Raw genomic sequence first — 16,774 nt, forward strand, 5'->3', positions numbered from 1 at the left:
TGGAATCTGTAAACCCATTTACTTCATAATACTATTCTGAGTATTAATTTTTGAACAACATCCAGAAAAGCTCGCATTGTCATTTCCATCTCCAAAAGGTCTGCAGTTCAGCTTTTATTTATTTTCAAGAAAACAGTTCTAAATCACTAATTATGTAGTGCAATACATTTTTATTGGTTAAAAATCAGTTTTGACAACACATTTCAAAACCATGAAAAAACAAAGAAAACTAAAATGTGCCTTCAGCATTGAATATATATATATACTTTTCCCTATTTTGATTTAAGCCCTCAAACTTTATTAGTTCTAAAGATAATACATTTTCCCTTTTTTTAATAGACCATTCACATTACTTTGCTAAATTGACAGCTTGTTGATTTTTGGGTCTATGAATTGTAGAATACAAGACTATAGACTGATCTCAGCACCAGGTTCTTAATGTGGAAAACAATCCACATTAAAATTCTAGTAATTGGTGTAGTCTGCTTTCGGATGCATTATTTTAAAGTTGGAAGCAAACAATGGATTTGCACTTTTAGAAGATATATTTCTAGAGATTTTAACAAAATCAAGTTTAAGGGCTCAATGTTAAATGAAAGTACACTCCCAATAGTGGGAATGTAAAGATACAGCTCACATTTAGAGGTTAGTGAGTTTCCCTATCAACCTGGCTGCATGAGCATGAACCCAATGTCACATGCTAGTTTTCACATCTCCAAATCAAAGGTACTTTTAAGAGGACCTGGCGGGATTGAACAAAGAGCAATGCATCTGAAAGATAGCTTGTTATGGAAATGTTTAATACAACGTCATTCCTGGTTGTTTCTGCACATTATTAATTGAAAACCAATTAGGAATTATTCCAAAACCAGGAATAACCATTTTAAACCAAGCAGAACAATACATTGGGTACATTTGTTTTGGAAATACAACACTTAAAAGTCATTAATAAATTAAAATTAAGATCCAAGTACAAATAACAGCTAAAATCAGTTGAAATGGTAGAGCCCATTACTGTATGCCAAATATTTATATTCTAATGAAATAACTTCTAAAGAACCATAAGTCAAGAACCAGGACTGTGAAACACTGCCTTAAAAAAAGGTACGTTATTGGGACATTTTTTCCGGATGAAAGGGATATTGGATCAGTACAGCCACTGTAGCTTGCAAAGCACAGATAACTTGCAAACTTGGCCCAAAAACAGGTACTCACTCCTGTGAAATTAAAATAATTCACCAATAAAATGCTTTTAGCCTTAGGAAACAATGTCTCAACACTACAATTACAAATCTATACCTCCTAATATTCAGTGATCATGGAAATGTATTTTTGGTTTGCGTAACAATGAAATTACATTGAAATGATTTGTGTAATATACCGTAATATGTAAAAGCAATGCACAGAAACACAGTACACATTATCCACGTAACTAGCCTGTACACAGCAGATATTCACAAGGATATAAAGGCCACATTCCTGGAGTTGTTTATGTTCTCTGTGTACAGTACATTAGGGTAATTGGATGACTAACTGAAATTATTAAAGTAACAAAATGGAACACCTTTAATGACTCTGATTGATGTCTCGATGAGAGGCTGGCATAAGGCTGGGGGACCAAATTATGTTTAAAAAAAATACTCAGCGCCAACCCATAAGAGTAACATTTCCATTCCCATAACCTTCAAACCACGAAGAGTATCCTGATGTGGTTTACATGTGCATCAAGACTGCATAAGATGGGTGTGACATTAAATGTATTCAAAAAGCATACCCACAAAGTACATTAACTTCCGTTTTCTGCATAGTGGTTGCATGTGCCAAATCCAAGGAGATAAAAGGAACACGTGGATTTAAAAAGCAATAAACTATCTCCTCTAAACTTGGATAAGTGTTTAAGAAAATCCCTTCGCTTCTGTGTGTAATGTGTCACTTATGTGTGTATAATGTTTTTACAGGTTTAGATTAAGTCTTAAAAAAAAACACTTCTCATCTGGAGATTTTAGTTCCCTTTAACAAATTAAATACATAGAGAGGCAGTAAATGTAAGGACAGCTGCAAGGCAAAAAAAAATACATCCCTTAATTTCTTAGTTCATAGGTTTGGGAAATAATTAGAGCATAATATTCATTATAGCCATAAAACCTGCATTTATATGACTATATTGAAAGTCTATGTTAATAAAAATTGATGAACATACTTTAGACATAGAACTGGGCCCATAAACCAAAATAAACCATTCAAGACTTGTTCACCTAAAATAACATTAAGTAGTCTAAAATCAGCATTAATCATGGTCTCTGAAACCACTGGTACAAATGGGTAAATTATTCAAAGTGAACACAGTGCCCACATCTGTAAATACTAATCTCTCCATATAAACAGCACAACTCAATACAAATTAGGACGTTCTAAGTGGTCAATACAATCACACTTTTTCTTACAGAAAGTATTCCCTTGAAAAGTTATTGGTCACTAGTGCATAAAAATGAATCTGTCTTAATCCAGTACTGTGCACAAGAACAAGAGTGTCAACATACTTTGGAATCCATATTCAGTATGAAATATGTCAGTTGTAAGTCTGCACAAAAACCTGAGCTAAGTCTAGTGCACCTTGATGCTGCTCTGTTAGTCATCTGGATTGGTAATAGCTTAACCATCAGCTGCCAAGACGGAATCTTAATCTGTGCACTAAACAAAAATTACTGCATTTCCCTTCTTTGATACAATAAAATTCCACTGAGACTTTTCTCAAATTTCTCATTTGAAATGGATAAACAATCAGGCAGGTAAATGTACACACTTGAAGCAAGTGTTCATGGCAGGCACACACCATCTTCTCCTCCTGACCTGAGTACTACAGAACATCGGTGGGATCAACGCTGTCAGCAGGAAGAAACTGTAACTGGCAAACCTATGTCAACAGCAGCCCATCCAGAGGCTGGTAAGAGCTATGCATGGAAACTGCCAGAACTACGTATTAACCCTCTAAATAGCAGAACACCAAAGAAAGACTGTTGCAAAAAGAAATGTAGCCAACACCTGAAGATTATTTGCAGGCATTGTAGAACTCAGAGCACACCAAATTATGTTAATAATTATGCAGCTAATGCCTTTATCCAGGGCAACTTACAATACATAAGACATTTACATTAGATGAGTAACAGTCATGTACGTACAAGTGAACAAACAATAAGGCCGAAAATAAGCTGGAAATGCAGTGAGCAAGAAGCAGATCAAACCACCAGCTGGAGAGTCCAGGACACACTGACAAATGTAGATGAGAGCTCAGTGATCACAGGAAGACACTGAATGGCGATTATGAACTGAGCAGGACCTGTTTCTGGAGGTAGTTCACTCCATCGCAGAGAAGGGTGGAGACTGAAGGGCTCTGGGCCCCGGTGAGAGAGCAGAGAGAACGTCTGAAAATGGGTACGAGCACAGTGCTGCGGACTGCTACGTAAGGACAAGGGTTTGAAACGGATACACACACTGGAACAATATGGAGCCAAACGGAGGGACTGGAGTAAGGAAGTAACATGGGAAATGCAAAGAAGAAGAAAAACACAGCAAGCTGCAGAAGTCTGGATTCTGCTGTTGGAGCTGACAGTTTCAGCAAGGAGGTCATTCAAGAGGGATTTAAAACCGTATAAATAAGACTATACCGAGGCCCCGACTAGGAGTTATATAGAACAGAGGCGACAGAAGGTATGATTTCAATACGTGCTGCTCCAGAAGCAACGATCTAGGTTTACATGTGAACTTCTGAAGCTCCACTGATCCGACCTCTCCTTCCAGAGCAAAGCAATGCCTGTGGATGTGGCAGAAAGGATGCGTGGACAGTCGCACAAGTGCAGAGAGAGCCAGGACACTCCCTTGCTGCGTGGAGTGGCAGACAGACGGGCTGTGCTGCATGCACTCAGAGCGGCTACAGTGCGCTCAGTGATGCACAAGCTCTGGGCAGCTCTGCCTGCCCTGTGTGCCATGTACACAACTACAGAACAGGATCCCGCCTTCCGGAATCTCACAGCATGGTACAACGGACTTACAGCGATCAGCCAAACACTGACCTCCCTCCGTTCAGCTCCACCCACCTTGTAATGTAAAGGATTGAAAATTGCAGACTGTGCCACAGGGCTGAAATGTACAAATGAAGTGTCATGCTTCATAATGTGAACTTTCTGAATTGTTTGATAAATGTTTCAAGCATTTGATTAAATCCTTAGGCCTGAATGTTTCTTCTGTGTTTCAGTATTATGCTTACATGAGCTTCTAACGATGATCTTTCCCAAAGGACTTTATCTCGGCATCAAACACCTGTCATTAGTAAACTAAGCGGCGGAAGTTGAAATCTGACAGGATTTGGAATATATTAGCAACATCTTTTAAAATAGTGCATTACTGTGTCCGTGTTCTCTTTCCCCAGTCGTTTTCCCTTATTTTTCCTCCCTTATGTTTCATTTTAGGCCAAAAATCCCTTTTTCTGATGGGCAGAGAGCAAGTTGGGAATGTTAGAGACAGATCCCAACTTACCTTTAATCTTAAATGAATCTGAAGGCCTGTCTAACCATAAAACAATGACCTAAGGTCAGTTTCCTTTGTGCAAACTATCTGTTCAGGTAAATATATATTATAAATATATGCAATATGTATACACAAAAATAATCCTAAGAACATCACTCCCTTTATATGTCCAGATGATAAAAATGACCTAGGCCACATCACCTTTGACCTTGGGCCTGGCGTCTCTCTCGCAGTCCTCCAGGCTCTCCTTTACCAGGTACTCTTTGAGGCTTGGCTGGTTACTCACGTCCACCCCCGAGTTCCTCAGCTCCTGCAGCAGAGCCTCCCACTGCCGCTTGTCCTTGGAGATCTTCCACGAGAGCCTGACGTTGGCCTGCAGGAGGGGGATGAGGAGGTGGTGGAACTGCTGCTGCTGGAGAGCGTCCCGAGAGGGCGCCAGGTCCTTCAGCGCCCGCTCGCAGTACTCCTGTGCCTCCTCCAGCTGGTCCAGCTCCTGGAAGCAGGCAACCAGGGCGGACAGGGTGAAAAGCCAGTGGCCGTGCTGTCGGGGTTTGTGTGGCGGCAGCTGCGGCTGGAACCCCAGCTTCTCCTGCAGCCTCAGGGCGTTCACCAAGGACCCCAGGGCCTCCTGGTACAGGCCGGTGCGCAGCAGGCTCTGGCCGGCCAGCAGGTCGCCCAGGTAGAAGAACTCGAGGAAGACGGGGGCCTGCCGTAGCTCCCCGCGGGAGTGCACGTGCGTCAGGTACTGCTCGAAGGCCCGGCTGCGCTTGGCAATCGTCTCCGCCGCGAAGTTCCTGCGCAGCTTCTTCCGCGGGAACGACACGCCCTCCATTTCGCCCCCGTAGCGCCGCCGCAGCCGCCGGTGCAGCTGCTCGAAGTCCCTGTAGCGGCGGGTGATGACCGCCGGGGTCTTGTCGAACGTGCCCGACCTGATCACATGGATGGTGTAGAGCTGAGGACGGACAAGGAGACCAGCTTAACAGGCCGGATACTAATAATTCCTTACACTTCTATAGCGCTTTTCTGGACACTCCACTCAAACCGCTTCACAGGTAATGGGGACTCCCCTCCACCACCACCAGTGTGCAGCCCCACCTGGAAGATGCAACGGCAGATCCAGTACGCTCCCCACACACCAGCTCTCAGTGAGGTGGAGAGCAGAGAGATGAAGCCAGTTTATAGATGGGGATTATTAGGAGGCCATGACTGGTAAAGACCAGGGGGAAATTTGGCCCTACTCTTTTTGAGAAAAACCCCAGGAACCACAGCGTGTCAGGATGTCAGTTTTACATCTCATCTAAAGGACAGCACCTTTTCTTTAACAGTATAGTGTCCCTGTCCCTATACTGGGGCATTAGGACCCATGCCGACCACAGGGTGAGCACCTCCTACTGGTCCCACTGACACCTCTGCCCGCAGCAGCCTCAGCTTTCCCAGGAGGTCTCCCATCCAGGTACTGGCCAGGCTCACACCTGCTGAGTTTCAGTGGGCTGCCAGATGTAATCTGCAGGGTGAACTAGCTAAGGCCTGGCTTCACAGCATCTCTGGCCGACCCTCAGAATGCACATTTTGTACGGATGCATGTCCGATGTCTCCTCAGCAAAAACTCCCCAGCAATAACCAATGCACTTCAAAAGCAATTTCTCAGCACACTAACAGCACAGGCTTGTGGAGAGGCCTGTGACACCACCACAATCAGCACCAGCCATCACCAGATTCTTTCTAGTTGTTCCTATATCCCTTTTAGCTATACTTCACACAAGGAATATGTTTTTATGAGAGATGTTTGTGATACATTGCATAAATGTTTAAACACTAGTGGAAAAACTACTCCTGTTCACAACCTGCTCTAATTGTAGACCCAGCTTCTATTACAAAGCGCTGCTGAAAAGAAGAATGAAGTATTCATGACTAGACAGGCATAGACTAGACAGGTTTTAAAATATACTGATGTAACTGTATGCTAAAGGTTATAATACATTCTAATGCAAAACAACCCACATTTATCAGATCACGTCTATACAAAAAATTACATATTAATTTATACTCTCCCCCCCCCCCTCCTTCACACACTACACAATCAGCGCTGCTCGGTCACATGTGACAACACTTCACTGTCACAGGTACAGCTACATTCGCACTCACCACATACTTTGAGGTCCCCTCCTGCACCACACTGGCATCAGTCACTTCAAACACCAGCTTCTCCGGGATATACCGGCTCTGTGACCTGCGCCAGCTCTCCTGCAGCTGCTGTGTCAGTAGCGACTGAGGCCCCACTGGGCTGCTATCTGTGAAATAAAAACCAGTCAGTCGTTTGTGCCAGTCTTATGAAATATGCAATACAGAGACACTGGGTCACAACCTGTAGACCTACTCTTTCACCTGTTTCAGGAAGTCCAGTGTGGAAATGGGAGTTGACCATCACAACTTCATGTCGTGGAATTATCCAGTTCAGGGGGTGATGTTTTTAACCAGAACTGCAGTACAGCAATACCACTCTTAGCGCCGCTTCTTTCAGTGCTAAATTGCCACAGCGCCATTTGTCCTGGCCATTATTTTAAGAGAGAGGCCATTATTTCCAGAGACACATGTACAGCAATGGACTGACGTCCCATCCAGGGTGTATCCTGCTTTGAGCCCACTGCTAGCCTGGACAGGCTCCGCCCCTCCTGCGACCCTGAACTGGCAACAGCTATAAGAAAATGGGCGGACGGACATTTTTAACATGCGCACAGGCCAGGCAGAAGCCACTAGACCACGTTTAGCATAGCTTGTAGATGTGCATTCTCATACTACTGGTACTAAAGACAGGGAATAGTGAGATACAGCACGCAAGCTCTCAGCCAAAAAAGACTCCAGCGTGATACATATGTTTACTGAACAGTACAGTCAGCACCATTTGCGACTGTTCTGCTACTCCACTGCATGAGCAGAGCTCTGCTGTGATCTTGCCTGTTTAGCTTATTGATATTCCAGTATAACAGGGTAACAGCCTGGCACACGTACAGTAGGCTCTTCCCATCAGTGTCCCTCTGCTGCCAAGTTGGAAGAGTGGAGACGGTGGTTCATCTATGCAGGCACAGACTGAATGTACTGATACTGTACATAGCAGCAGTTTTCTTCAGTAACTATACAGTCATTTAAAAATAAAACTGCTTTCTGTGCAAGATGGAGTTTCGTAATATTAGGTGTTAGAAATGCGAGAATTGCTATTACCGGTTTCTCGACGAAGCCCTCACGTATTGCTGCTACAGAAGAAAAGAAGTTCCTCTGATCACATCCCCATTGAACCCAAGCACTGATTCCCATAATGCATCTTTCTCTGAGCCACTCCTTCAGTTTTAAGAGAAGTATTGCTGTATTACAATTCAAGAGAAACAAACAACTCATCTCTGAAATTCTCTTAGTTTGGAAACTGGCAACACCACACTTTCACAACATTTCAGAAACAGAAGTGAAACCCAATTGTTCTCTATACTGTTCTAGAAAATACTGCTTAGGGTTAAACCCAAGATATAAAGTAATTATGAGATTAGTTCAAAGCCTATTCACTTGTGCTGTTCAATCTTACCTTTTGAGCGTACCTAGGTTATCTAGTCATGTATACACTATGCCTCTCAGCTAACATTCAAAGGGAGTAAAGATTTTGAATGACTTGTGTCTGTCACTACTAACATTGAAAGCAAGTCTCTTACAACATACTGCATTCTAAAAGCAGTCCTTTATCTCCCCAAATCCACACTTCAGTTGAGTGAAGGATCTAGCATTATTTCTTATATACTAAACAGAGCGATGTCGTTACACCTTTTTCTTACAGTTAAGATGTTTCTGTCGTGTATATTTACATATAGTAGACACTGCTGCACATCTCTTCAAATCTCTCCTCCAGTGGTCACGTAACATCACCAAGCTTCACGTCGATTAACAGGTGAAAATAACTGCAGCTCTTGAATATCTACTGTGTATGAAATGTATTATTCTTGTAATAAAACAGGAATTTTCAATTACTTCAGCAGCAATATTTACTTCTGGGTCAGGAGGTTTGTGAGATCTTGGAAAACTTTTTTTTTTAAACCATTCAATTGTTTCCTTGTCTTATTCGGTCTGAATTATCCCTGGGAATTTCTAAGCTTAAGGCCTGCGGAACTACAGCTTCCAAACCCAACCAATACAACACGCCTATGAGAGGTAAAGCTTCGAAGCTCAATTTTTTATTATTTTTTTTAAGGGCAGGGGCAGGCAGTACCCGATCCATTCTCCGTGCACTCCCCCAGGAAGTCGGAATCACTGTCGGGTTCGGAATTCTCTCCCGGGTCCTCCGACTCAAGCCCCCTCTCCCCCTCGAAGCTGAGTGTCCCGCTGAGGCGCGAGGAGACGCAGTCCGTGTCATCGTCCAGCTCCGAGCTCTCGGGGCATTCCTCTGGAGGGCCCAGCTCTGCTGGTGCTACCCCCTCCTTGAACAGCGTGCGGCGCAGTCGGTCCAGGAACTTAGTGGCCATCCTGGGTCACAAACACACTTCAGCATCACCCGAAACATGCCCATCATGCACTGTATCGTACACTCACCAACGAACTCAGAGAGCTTGAAACCATAGCTCAAAACAAGCCCGCAGAAGATTTCTGAGAATTCATGCAGCTCATACAGAATGACAAACGCTGGAGTACACATGTGGGAAAGGAGAAACAAAGGTCTTTCTGCTGCTAATTATGAATTAGAAATGAGGTTTTGTGAATGTTACTTTCTTGCATGTTGATTGGTGGCTTGCTTTACAAACCATGTTCTGCAGAACAAGGCCCTGGACTAATCCATGTTCTTACTGAGCCATACACGACACACAGTAAGTGCATACTGGTGGGGTCCCAAATCCAAACAGTACGCACCCCTCACATCATCAAAGCCAGTGTAATCAAACCCTCACCCATTACTACTGCAACTCAACTCAAAGTCCAACTGCCCATGATGATCTCAACCAGTTTTGATCATCTCAAACCGTCAGCCTCAAACGTTAAGAACACGAACCCTAACCTAAATGTGCATTGCCGGGCTCCTTAAATTACCCAATTAGTTTAAACGTGTCCAAGTGAAACTCGCGACACAATTACCCTAGTGTTCTGTGATCGCTACAGATTACATACATTTGTTTAAAATACACCGGACACGAGAATAAAAACAAAACAAGCAGAAGAACGAATAAAGAAAGTGTCTTTAACACAGCTTAGGGGTCCAAAAAGTTTGCAAACTAGAAAAAAAAGATAACTTGAGCAAACACGGCTATCGAAACTTCCGATATTATTCGTGTTCAGCCAATGCAAATCTCTCCAGGACTATGTAAAAAAAACTGAAGCCGAATGTAGCCGCACACAAGCCAAAGAGTGCATGAGATCATACTGGTATTTTGAAATCGCACTATTCTAGTAACTTGACAAACTTGTTATCAAAGCAGTATTACAAATAAACTCTAGGAGGTGTCTGTAGTTGCAGGAAACGTTTTAGCTCGCTAAGCAATGCTTGACGGAAAATAAATACTTGTTTCAGCAGTGCTGTAATTTGGTCCCATTCCTATTGCGTTATACTGTAGATACATTTTACTCGCATCCAAAACAACGTAATGTTGAAATGCTACAGTTATCTCATATCCGGGCTTCTCTGAATGAGTGTTGATACCGCGTTTAACAGAATTCCAATGTGCACTAGTAATAATTCGTGTTCTAACATTTTCACATTCATATTTTGTCTACTACGCAGTATTTGCCATGTTAAAGTCGTGTTCACATCTGTGCATCTGAAACTCGTCGTGCTGATTTTAGACCTGCGTGATATTAATTCGACTTTCAGTTATAATACTTTCCCACCTAACGACGACTCAATGACTCAAAATAAATGTTGCACAGAAATTGTATCTGACGCTGCCACCGAGGATTGCAATGTTTTGGACGTGTTTGTATGCTCTTTTGCAAAACTCCCAACATTTAGAGGCCTAAACAACCCAGACAACTTGATCACTAAAAAACGAAGCGTAAACACGCAAAAGTAGATTCAGGACAGCGACGGGAAGAAACACACGTTATGCGCACGAATGGGCATTTTTTTGCTTAGAATAACTTCCTTGAAGCCACGATGCTGGAACATAAACTACGTTTGGAACCATGCCAAATAATAACGTAGGATCGCCTTGTTTTGAAAACAAAAATAAAAATGACCGCTCTCGTTGTCACATTTCGCCAACTAGGTATATATATATATTCATTGCACAACCCATATTTTAAGTTATATATCCATTTTGATCCTTTAGAAACAATAACGGGGCTATAGAAACATTTAAAAAAAGTAACTGGCAAGTTGTCACATTAGCGTGAACACTAAATCGCTGAAAGTCGATATCCAGTTTCTCAGGAGCGCGCTAAAGACAAAACGGGTTTATATTTGTGCAATACAACATATAATATAACTTACTTCTCAGATGCTGCTCTTACAAGGAATAATTGTTAACAGGCGATAGACTCTGTGCATTCCCTGTACGCTATTTTGATTCACATTGTCCACTTTGGACCCCGTTGAAGTTGGAACTCGGCACCAGGGAATTGGAATTTAGGAGGGAGTGTTTTCCACACTACCGTAATTATTATAATTGTAGTTCCTTTAAAAAAAACCTCTCCCTTAATGCGATCTCACTCTTTACTGTGCACTTGAAAGCTACTCGAAGCTTTGAAACTAAGGGGGAAAAAAATCACAAAAATACGAAATACTGTAACTCACCTGCGACGACACTGAGGATGTTAATTGTGATCCCTGCAGTGGTATTTAATCCGCTTCATTCCCTCTGTAATAAAGCCACAATGATGGCGTGTATTTAAAAAAAACATCCCGGAGAAATTTGGGATGTACATTTTATTGCAAAAGAGAAATGAAGAATAATGACAGGTGAAAAATAGCCGGACAGGTATTTACTGTCTAGACCTCGGACACTTCATGTTAAACTCATGGGTGTCTGCTGCCGCCTGGAGGTTTGCGGATATCAGGGAACTGAATTAAACCAACAGAGTTTAGTTTGGACTACGTTGAAGAGGCTGATGTACTAAGAATGAATAGAAGCTTCCTTCACCCATCCATCCATTTTCAATCCGCTTATCCTGGTAATTCTCGTGGCGTACGGAAATTAAAGAAAAATGTTTTTTTTTAAAATAAATCAATCAGTATATGTTACGTACAATATCGATTAATATATTCCAAAGGCTTTTACCTGACGTTTCAAATTGATAAATAGGGATTAAAAATAATTGCGCAAAACCTAGTAAAACTGTGCCGGTGTCTGTCGAAATAGTGTCTGTTCGCAGTCAGTCCATCTGAGCTCTAAATTCCCAAAGCTAATTGTTGACTTGTTCCAGCTGCTTCTCTAGATCTGTCTTCACCCAGTTTCTTGGTTTCCAGAAATATCCCACTTCTAGGGTACTGTTTCCAGCAAAGTCACCCACAGAACTCGTACTGGGCAGCCTGTCCTCTACTTGCTTGCCACGCTAAACAGCTCTTTCTAGTGGGCCAGTGGTGCTTGACACTCACGGGTGGGAATGATGCGGGACCAGATACTCCAACCGCTTGGAGCGTTGAACAGCCTGACGTCCATTATTCTCACCGGGTCGTCTTGGTGAGCCAGGAGAGGCCGTCTACCTGCTTCAGAAAACTGGAGGAAATACAAAAGTACTAGACATCTGTTCTCTACAGGCAGGAGAAAGTCAATTCAATGTTGTTACAACTGACTTTTTCCCCCCACGTGAAGCACTACCTGTTTTTTTTTCAGTAGAAATGCGACAAGAGCACTGACTCGCACTGCATTCGAGAGTGCTAACAGCTATTCGGGGATCGCATTTCCACAGGTTCTTTATCTTAAACACTGCCATGTTTTATCAAGTGTAGCTGAAATACTGTAGGTCTGTGATCTTAAAGATGAAGGTGAAGAACAGCTTTCGAATAAGACAAGTAATTCAGTAAATCAAATTCTCCCTTATCATCGCTAGTGTCCGAAGTTCTCCTGCTGGCTTTACGATCAGATATTCTTGATATGTACTCAATTTTAGTGTTTATTTTTTTTTATCGTAAAAAATGTGAGATACTTAAACCTTGCAAATATGACTGTTGCCGCAAGAGCGCGCCACCGACTCTAAAGACTGCCTCCCAAGATAAAACAAAAATATTGCCGCGATTCCATTAAGAATTCGGGGTAAAAAAAAGACTGGGAATTCACGGTGTTAAAATAGTGGCTAGGGTCTTTATTAGTTGCCCTGGACTCTGCAGAGTGAGGTGACTGAAAAGCGTAGAATCGACTGCAGATTCTAAGAACTAGGAAGAGAAGGAGATCCTTAGGTTACACAGATAATAACAATTCCTTTCACTTATATAGTTATTTTCTGGACTCTCCACTCAAAGTGCTTCACAGGTAATGGGGACTCCCCTCCACCACCACCAATGTGCAGCCCCCACCTGGATGATGCGACAGCAGCCATAGTGTCCCAGTACGCTCCCCACACACCAGCTCTCAGTGGGGAGGAGAACAGAGTGATGAAGCCAGTTCAGAGATGGAGATTGTTAGTGGTCATGATTTTTAAAGGCCAGGGGGTACTTTGGTCAGGATACTGGGGTAATACCCAGATGTTCGCTTTTCTGCCCCTCTAACCTTTCAGCCGGAGAAAAGTGTATCTGCTTTCCCTGGTATAAAGCTGGGAAGACTATCTGGTATAAAGCTGGGAAGAATATCTGATTTTGTCAGGACTACAGCTTCAGACGAAGGCAATACTGTACAGTATGTCGCTGGCAGACTGATAGGGTAGGACTGTTGGATTAGACGAAAGCTATCCGATAGGATTTTTTCCAACAATTGTACGTGATAAGAAAGGAGCTGCTACGCTATGATCTATATACAGACAGTTGTGACTAAAAAGTTCAAAGCTTGTAGGAATGTTTTTTATGGTCGAAACCGATTGAATGAACATCTTTGAAGTTAGAGAGAGTTAGAAAGACCGCAAGATACCAATCAATGCTTATCTTTGCTCAACAGGAGATTGTGACGATTTCGGCTGTGTTCACGTTTCTTTGCTGTGGACTTTGCTTAGTTCCAAACAATAAAACCATGTAGCACGTCAGAAAAATGCAGCAAAAATGACCGAAACAACTGAACCAATTTGCTCCCCCTCACCCTGTGTGTGGCAGGGGTTATTGCTGTGAACAGTACCGTAAACACACAAGTGATATTTTTGTTTTAGATTAGGTGGGTGAGATATATTTGGTGATTTTAGTTTTTTGAAGTATCCCCCGTCGGCTTTTTCCCATGTTACTTGTAATGTGCTTCAATATTGGCGTTGTAGGATAATTCTTTTTTTTTAAAGTTTATAAACACCATAGTTACTTTGGCAAACTTCGAAAGCTCACCCGCTATAAGATGCGACTCTGCGTTCGTATTGTCTAAATAACGGGTTTATTTTGTAAACGATATGAGGATAAGGAACACTTCACTGAGCTTGTTAGTTCACATATCTGCTTTATCCAGTCCCTACGTATCAGCTCCTAGTTTTTACCATTACCTTATGATTATATTGCCTATTGTAATGTCAAGCCCCAGGATAAATGTTACAATTATATTAAGCCCACGGTACTGCGTACAGCACACTGTGTAATATCACGGTCTGTCAGAATAGCGAGAAATTAAAGCACGCCGGGCCGTCTGTAGTAACAGCAAGATGGCCGCTAGAAGCCACTGTTGCCTTACGGAAAAAGGAGAAGATGCCATACAGCGTACAAGATCTTGTTTTCTTAAAACGGTTTCAGGGTTACATGAACTGAACTTGGGTACTCCGGGACAATGGCTGGAGACCTCCGTTATCAATGTAGGAATTAGTCAGATGACTATTTTCACTATCTCAATTTTCCATTTTTATCCGTCGTGTTCTTTTCTCATTTGGTATCTAGAGGCGCCCTATTGTAAATTAATTACATCTTGTCTGTAAAAATGTTATGTTACGTACATTTACAGCAGTGGTGCTCTTCTTTTTATTCTAATTGCATCCTAAATTAGTGTCTCTCTGTTCAAGGGGAACCGCAACGCTATTGTTTTATATTTCGGGGTTAGAAAAATTCAGCATTGATGAGTGCATTACACAGTAATTGTAAAACCTCCAGTTTACATCACGAAATAGATTTCCAGGTATGCACAGCACCATATTGCCGTCATTTTCTGCGATTCAGAACGAGACAACAAAACTTCAGGTAAAGTGAAGCGGCTTGCGAATACATCTCTTTTAATCCAATAGAAATATTTGAAAGATTTGGGATTTTGAGATGGTTTGGCTGATAAATGGAACTTACTTGTTAACTCTGTATGCACGTTGGAAACGTTCTGCGGTGAAATGTCTGCTGCACCGCCTGTACTTATTCGGTCGTACATCACATTACATTAGTCACTACAGTGACTAGTGAGCAGTTAGGGCCACATCACGTCACAATTCATGGCAAAACCAGGGGTTTGCGACAACATACAAAAAAGTCAACAAAGTGTATTTTTTTTTCTTTACATCAATGAATTTATTTTATTAATGAGATTAAATAATCGGTCTGAGAAACTGTCACTGCAGTTCCCCTTAAGAGCTTGGTGTAGACACCCAGGAGGTTTTGGAACAGAACTAAATATTCTTTCTAAATCTTTTCATAAATATAATTTTCAGAACTGGATTGGAGTCTCAGTTGTTCCAAGTCATTTCTCAGTATTTTGACTGAGGCAGAGCACAGATCATGATTACAATGGTGCCCTGAATTGATTTAAATATATGGATTAGATATGACTACTACTGAAGCAGCATACTTTGCATATGGATTTTGAACACAGCTGTCTTTCTTTACCACAGCTTCAAATTATGACCCAAGTCCTTAATAGCTGTTTGTGTGTGATGCAGTTCAGAAGAGTTTTCCTTTGAAGGGTCATCTACCTGATGAGACTGGACACTACTTGCAATGAAAGAAGCAAAAACACATGTGATCCGTGGTGATGTGTACTTTGACACACTGTCATGTTGCCTTTAGCCAGTAGGCATATCACCCTGCAACTCACAACTGGCAAACCACTGAAGCTCAGCATGTGTGAGCCTGGTCAGTACCTGGATGAGAGACCTCCTGAGAAAAACTAAGGTTGCTGCTGGAAGAGGTGTTAGTGGGGCCAGCAGGGGGCCACCCCGCAGTCCATTTGGGTCCCAATGCCCCAGTATAGTGACGGGGACACTATACTGTAAAATAGGCGATGTCCTTCGGATGAGATATAAAACAGAGGTCCTGACTCTCTGTGGTCATTAAAAATCTCAGGGCGTTTCTCGAAAAGAGTAGGTGTAACCCTGGCGTCCTGGCCAAATTTCCCATCAATCAATTATCAATGTCAATTGCAAATGTCAGATTCAGGTTTGGCATTAAAAAAAGATCAAATGGCAGCAGCAACTACAAGGAGTCACCCAAGCTTCAGTATTATGTGTCTGGGTCCTTTGTTTACTGAGTTAATTAAGAAAACCATGTGTGTATTTTAACACGTACACTGATCATGGCGAAACACAAGAAGTGACTTCACAGGTTCGTTAAAGAAGAGTACTCTGAGGAGGATGGCAATTTATGAGTCACAGGTGTGAAACTGTGCCTGCCGATTAGGTAGAGCATGAGGAAACTGTTGAATTACTGGCCCGAATTCAAAAGGAATGATCTCGTTTGGGCAGGTAGCTTTTAATAAACAGATGTCAGAGGATTACCTGGGCCATTGTCATACACTGAGACACCACATGCTTTCACCCAAAACAAATGCCTTTTTGTTTTTGTTTTGGCCTTTACCTCCAAGCTACAGACTTCACTCTGTGCTGCCCTCATCACTACCAACAAATATAATCATTCTTTTCATTACACATCAGGCAACAAAGCTTTGTCTTATCAACCAGAGTATGACTCAACAGGCTGAAAATCCTAAGCTTTATAAAGGATAGTTTCATAAATTGAAAGATGAACCTACAAGAAGCAGTGTAGAAATGAGCTATTTTCTTAAAATGAAGTATTTTCACAGATAGATTTTAAATTCTAACTTCCAGTAGTGTATATTTGCTTGTTTGAAGGTAAGTATCAGCCTGCCCCAACATTGGCCTTATGCTTGTTTACAGTCCCCTCCGGGACTGTCGGTGGAATGGTCCTCCCCTTGTGGGGGTCCCCTCGTCCCTCCGGGAGCTGTTCAGTGTG

The 16,774-nt window shown here is 42.2% G+C and overlaps 1 protein-coding gene across 2 annotated transcripts; it reads right to left on the minus strand.

Annotated features, from left to right (window-relative positions):
- Positions 1-150: 150 nt before the first annotated feature.
- snx21 (sorting nexin family member 21) lies at positions 151-14,950 on the minus strand. Of its 2 annotated transcripts, XM_069179332.1 has the most exons (6): positions 14,882-14,950; positions 12,086-12,206; positions 11,285-11,348; positions 8,774-9,027; positions 6,670-6,815; positions 151-5,476 (listed from the first exon to the last, which is right to left on the minus strand). In XM_069179332.1, exons 4-6 carry the CDS (start codon positions 9,024-9,026, stop codon positions 4,712-4,714), a joined length of 1,164 nt encoding a protein of 387 aa, XP_069035433.1. In that variant the 5' UTR covers position 9,027; positions 11,285-11,348; positions 12,086-12,206; positions 14,882-14,950; the 3' UTR covers positions 151-4,711. The 2 variants fall into 2 exon arrangements, with proteins under 2 accessions (XP_069035433.1, XP_069035432.1); XM_069179331.1 differs by lacking the exons at positions 11,285-11,348; positions 12,086-12,206; positions 14,882-14,950 and adding an exon at positions 10,982-11,129.
- Positions 14,951-16,774: the final 1,824 nt, after the last annotated feature.

Source organism: Lepisosteus oculatus, chromosome 16 (genome assembly GCF_040954835.1).
Source record: "Lepisosteus oculatus isolate fLepOcu1 chromosome 16, fLepOcu1.hap2, whole genome shotgun sequence".
NCBI classification, from domain to species: Eukaryota; Metazoa; Chordata; class Actinopteri; order Semionotiformes; family Lepisosteidae; genus Lepisosteus; species Lepisosteus oculatus.